Source organism: Hyla sarda, chromosome 2 (assembly GCF_029499605.1).
Source record: "Hyla sarda isolate aHylSar1 chromosome 2, aHylSar1.hap1, whole genome shotgun sequence".
Taxonomy (NCBI): Eukaryota; Metazoa; Chordata; class Amphibia; order Anura; family Hylidae; genus Hyla; species Hyla sarda.
The window spans coordinates 46,260,215-46,265,954 of record NC_079190.1 but is presented as its reverse complement, the minus strand read 5'-3'; the positions used below and the strand labels follow the sequence as shown (position 1 = coordinate 46,265,954).

Below are 5,740 nucleotides of genomic sequence, written 5' to 3'. Positions count from 1 at the left end.
TCGGGATAGGAGGTCGAGATAGGAGGACGGGATAGGAAGTTGGGAAAGGAGGTCAAGATATGAGGACGGGATATGAGGGCGGGATAGGAGGTCGAGATAGGAGGTTGGGATTGGAGGTCGGGATTGGAGGTCGGGATAGGAGGTCGGGATAGGAGGTCGGGATAGGAGGTCGAGATAGGAGGTCGAGATAGGAGGTCGAGATAGGAGGTCAAGATAGGAGGACGGGATATGAGGATGGGATAGGAGGTCGAGATAGGAGGACGGGATAGGAAGTTGGGATAGGAGGTCGAGATATGAGGACGGGATAGGAGGTCGGGATAGATGGACTGGATAGGAGGACGGGTTAGGAGGTTGGGATGGAAGGTCGGAATAGGAGGTCATGATAGGAGGTCGAGATAGATGGACTGGATAGGAGGACGGGATAGGAGGTGGGGATAGGAGGTCGGGATAGGAGGTCGAGATAGGAGGACGGGATAGGAAGTTGGGATAGGAGGTCGAGATATGAGGACGGGATAGGAGGTGGGGATAGGAGGTTGGGATATGAGGACGGGATATGGAGTTGGTATATGACAACAATATATGAGGACGGGATATTAAGTCAAAAGCTTCCTCCACTGTTTATTTTCCCCCACAACAAGGATTAGGAAGGAAAAACAGGGTACTCAGCTAGTATATACGGTATATAAGAAAACATTTCCAGCGTTTGATATAATTAATATATTGGAAAACTTCTTTTTTCTGGTGTGGAATGGAAGCATTTGCTGTTGGGGAAACAAAAATAATTTTTTTACATGTATTTTTATGTTTTGCATAGTTAAGTAAAAGTTTCTCATGACCTTATACAGTGATCCCTCAACTTAAAATGTCCTCAACATACAATAATTTCAACATACTTTTGGTATTTTTCTTTACTGGACCATTGTAACTTGAAACCAGACCCCCCCATACAATGCTACAGACAGTCCAGATCTGTTAAACGTGTCATTGGCTGGAAGAACTGACCAATAAGAATGGGCATTTTACTGGTAAAACCCCTGTATTACTGAAGTGCATGCACTGCTGGCTATCTGGTAGTGCCTCATACAGTACGGGGAGGTATTACATGTTCTGTACTCTTTACCTATGCCACGGATAGCTGCTCCTTTGGACACCAGGTGGGGGCAGCTCCATGTTACTTTTTTAGGACACTGCGTGTACTGTACAGGACCCTGAAGAAGCTCCTGTCCTCTACATAGACAGTGATTACAGCTCCCAGCAGATCTTTATTACTGTTATATGTAAGGATTTGCTTTATCTATATCAGTTATGTACTTATTTTTCTTTAATCCTCTTTTTTTCCTATATTTGGATGACATTTTGGGGGCTTAAGAACCAATTACCAGGTTTCTATATAGTTATGGTATGTACATACAATGGTTTCAACATACAATAGTCGTCCTGGAACCAATTAATATTGTAACTTGAGGGACCACTGTACATCATAGTGTTCAGATTTTTTTTGTTCTTATTTTTGTTATTTATTTTGTTTTTACAGGTACCAGAGGGGTCGATACAATTCACAAACTGATGGCTACGCTCCTGGTGCTACAAATAATCCGCGTCCACAACATACTGAGCGGAATCACATTTAAATCTTTGATGAAGTTGGAACCGCCTGTCCTGAAAAGGTAAAGCTGTCAACAAATAGCATTAATATTATCTACTATGAGTAAATTGTAAGTTTAGGGAGCAGGATGCTCTTATAGTGTTGATATCTGCATTACAGAATATTATAGAGGTAAAAAAAAAAAAGAATTAGTCATAGTCATGAATCAGGACCATATTTTTAGGACCATATTTTCTGTGTTTCGTTTGCTGCATTATTCTTGCTGTCAGAATGATATTAAACTCATTTTTTTTTTAGCTTTTTTTTTTTCTTTTGGCCCATATTTCAGCTGTTTATGGCTCAAGCTATGGCTACAAATACTGTGTGTGAAATTAGCCCAATGCTATGTTTACACAGTATTAGTGCCTGTTTTTTGGGCTGTAAAATGCCTGTGAAACATCATTGCTTTTAATACAACTTAATAGTAAAATGACTGTTTCATCAAACATACAATCATTTTACAGATGTAATTAAAAAAAAAAGGCTGTTTTATGGGGTATACCGTATATACTCGAGTATAAGCCGAGTTTTTCAGCACGATTTTTCGTGCTCAAAACTCCCCCCCTCGGCTTATACTCGAGTGAACTCTCTGCCTGTCAATCCCTTCATCAGTGGTCTTCAACCTGCGGACCTCCAGATGTTGCAAAACTACAACTCCCAGCAAGCCCGGGCAGCCATCGGCTGTCCGGGCCTGCTGGGTGTTGTAGTTTTAAAAGGTCTGGAGGTCCACAGGTTGAAGACCACTGCGGCCTTCGTCATCATCCAGCCCCCCCCCCCTTTGTTTTGTACTCACCCCCCCCTCGGCGGGAAGTTAGGGTGAGCTGGTCCGGGCCATCTATGCAGCAGGGACCGTCCGGTGGGGATGGTGAGTCATTGCGGGCTGTCCATTTTCACCGGGGGGGGCCTCTTCTCCACGATTCGGGCCAGGCCCCAGGGTAGTGACGTTGCCTTGACGACGACGCACAGGTGCATCGTCATCAAGGCAATGTCACTGGGTCCGGAGCGTGGAGAAGAGGCCCCCCAGGGAAAATGGACAGCCTGCAACGACTAACCCTCCCCAACCGGACGGTCCCTGCAGCATAGGTGGCCCGGACCAGCTCACCCTAACTTCCTGCCGAGGGGAGGTGAGTACAAAACAAAAGGGGGGGGGGGACTGGATGATGACGAAGGCCGCAGTGGTCTTCAACCTGCGGACCTCCAGAGGTTTCAAAACTACAACACCCAGCATGCCCAGACAGCCGATGGCTGTCCGGGCATGCTGGGAGTTGTAGTTTTGCAACATCTGGAGGTCCGCAGGTTGAAGACCACTGATGAAGGGATTGACAGGCGGTGATGATGAAGGGGAGGGGATGATGACGGGGGTCTGGGTGATTACATGGGGGGGATGATGTATTTCCCACCCTAGGCTTATAGTCGAGTCAATAACTTTTCCTGGGTTTTTGGGGTAAAATTAGGGGCCTCGGCTGATATTCGGGTCGGCTTATACTCGAGTATATATGGTAGCTTTTGTTGTGCAGCCTCTCTTCAATGACTAGGTAGCAGGTTTTGATTTATAACGTACCCCAATTATCATTTTGTTTCTCTCTCCTTATGTACTTCATCCAATAGACTTTGACATCAAAATTATTGTCTTAAGCAAACTTCTTTTTATTTATTTCATATTCTTTATTCTGTACACATTAATAGAGACAGCCATCTTGCTTGAGGTGCTACTATATCAGTTCCTTTTTGTACTGTATAAGAGTGAAAAAAAAAAGACAGAGCTCTCATAGGGCAGTACGTTTTGAACCAGATGTAAATATTTAGAGTGAGCGGTATATGCAAAAACCACTTACCTTGCCAGGTTGCATTAGGCATGCAGCAACCTGGATTGTCTCGGTGTGGAAGTAACGGTGCAGCCGTCCAGAGATGTCGAGGAGGTGGAAGCCTCACTCGATAGTAGACATTCAGGATATGAGGGGGAAAAAAAGCTCCGGATCCTCGGATCACCCGTTGCAATAAACTTCAGAAGTCACTGGTATAGTTAAAAGTTTCTTTATTCACCTATGCAGACGCGTTTCGAGGTTTTGGATACCTCTTTCTCAATGACCTTGATGATAGTATTGGTAGGTTATGGCTGCCGCACTCTGACTGGGACTCGACCCTTGTGCAAGGGCCAGTTATGGCAAATTGTTAATAATGGAAAAAACGGTCTTAGAGGCGCTGCGCAAAAGAGGTCACAAATGGAGAGACTCGAGCCAGCACAGAACAATTAAATTTATTTGACACAACGGACGGCGCTTTCGGCACACAGAGAGTGCCTTCCTCAGGTCCAAACATACAGTGCGATCGCTGAGATGTTAAATTTGTAAGGATGCACTTATGGAGTTCCTGTGCAGTTCAGTGCTGACGGGGATCTATGCCAGCATTGAACTTCACAGGAACTCCATAAGTTCAACCATACAAATTTACCATCTCAGCGATCGCACTGTATGTTTGGATCTGAGGAAGGCACTCTCTGTGTGCCGAAACGTGTTGTCCGTTGTGTCAAATAAATTTAATTGTCCTGTGCAGGCTCGAGTCTCTCCATTTGTGACCTCTTTTGCTCAGCCCCTCTAAGACCATTTTTTCCATTATTCACGATACAGACTGAGGTGTCAGCAGAGAGCACCGTGGACAGAAAAAAAATAAGAAATCCAAAAAGAAAAGAACTTTCTCTGTAGTATATAGCAGCTAATAAGTACTGGAAGGATACAGATTTTTTACTAGAAGTAATTTACAAATCTGTTTATAATAATATAAGTGTATTTACTTTTGTTGTGTAGGCACTAACTATACAAAAGATTTATATTCTGTCTAACTCTGTGTCTGTTTCCTTGAACAGTTTGCCATATTCAAGCATTGAAAAAGCCATTGAATGGGCAGGAAAATCCGACCGACAGTACTCGGGCATCTGTGTGCGGCTTGGTTTGGGGAAAGACTGGGAACAAGCCACACGCCAGTTATTGCGCTTGGATCCAATATCCACAACTTCTGATATTTTCTCAGTTTCAGATTGTTTGTTTTTGTTGTGATCGCATTCTGTCTTTTCATTGCTTTTAAAGGGGTATTCCAGGCCAAAACTTTTTTTTTTATATATCAACTGGCTACGGAAAGTTAAACAGATTTGTAAATTACTTCTATTAAAAAATCTTAATGCTTACAATAGTTATTAGCTTCTGAAGTTGAGTTGTTGTTTTCTGTTTAACTGCTCTCTGATGACTCACGTCCTGGGAGCTGTGCTGTCCTCTGCTGTCCATTTTAGGAACTGTACAGAGCAGGAGAAAATCCCCATAGCAAACACATGACATGCTGCTCTGGACAGTTCCTAAAATGGACAGCAGAGGTCAGCAGAGAGCACTGTGGTTGTGACAGCAGAGAAATCCAAAAAGAAAAGAATTTCCTCTGTAGTATACAGCTCCTAAAAATTACTGAAAGGATTAAGATTTTTTAATAGAAGTAATTTACAAATCTGTTTAACTTTCTGGCACCAGTTGATTTAAAAAAATAAAAAAAGTTTTCCACGGGAGTACCCCTTTAAAGGATTACTGCAGTCATAGACAACTTATCGTCTATCCGCAGAATAGGGGATAAGTGTCTGATTGCGGGGGGTCTGATCGCTGGGACCCCCTGCGATCTCCCTTATGGGGACCTGGAACTGCTGTTGCTCTGCACGGCTAATGTGCATGTTGTCGACCTCACTAAGAGGTCATCAGACACGCCCCCTCCATTTAGCTCTATGGGAGAGGCGGGGATGCACTAATACCGCATCTCCGCCTCTCCCATAGAGATACATGGAAAGGGTGTGTCGGTTGCGGCATCATGCTGCGACTGACACGCCTCCTGCATAAGGAGAGCCGTGGCCCCATACAGGAGAGTGTGGGGGGGCCCAGCGTTCGGACCCTCCGTGATCAGACACTTATCCCCTATCCTGCGGATAGGGGATAAGTTGCATATGGCTGCAGTATTCCTTTAACCCACACCCCTTCCTAAATAAGCCACTCCTCATTTTTGGTAAGTCACACCCCTTTGTTGAGGCTCGGACAAAAGAGTCTAAAACACATTGAAAATGTGCAA

At 44.3% G+C, this 5,740-nt stretch overlaps 1 protein-coding gene across 14 annotated transcripts in view; it reads left to right on the top strand.

Annotated features, from left to right (window-relative positions):
- The window catches only part of PARP4 (poly(ADP-ribose) polymerase family member 4), a 142,419-nt gene extending 137,296 nt beyond the window's left edge, over positions 1-5,123 (top strand). For all 14 annotated transcript variants that reach the window (XM_056561691.1, XM_056561690.1, XM_056561696.1 and 11 more), the window contains 2 exons: positions 1,535-1,667; positions 4,509-5,123. In XM_056561691.1, the coding sequence (XP_056417666.1) occupies positions 1,535-1,667; positions 4,509-4,698 (323 nt within the window). In that variant the 3' untranslated portion in view covers positions 4,699-5,123. The remainder of the gene's footprint in view (positions 1-1,534; positions 1,668-4,508) is intronic.
- Positions 5,124-5,740: the final 617 nt, after the last annotated feature.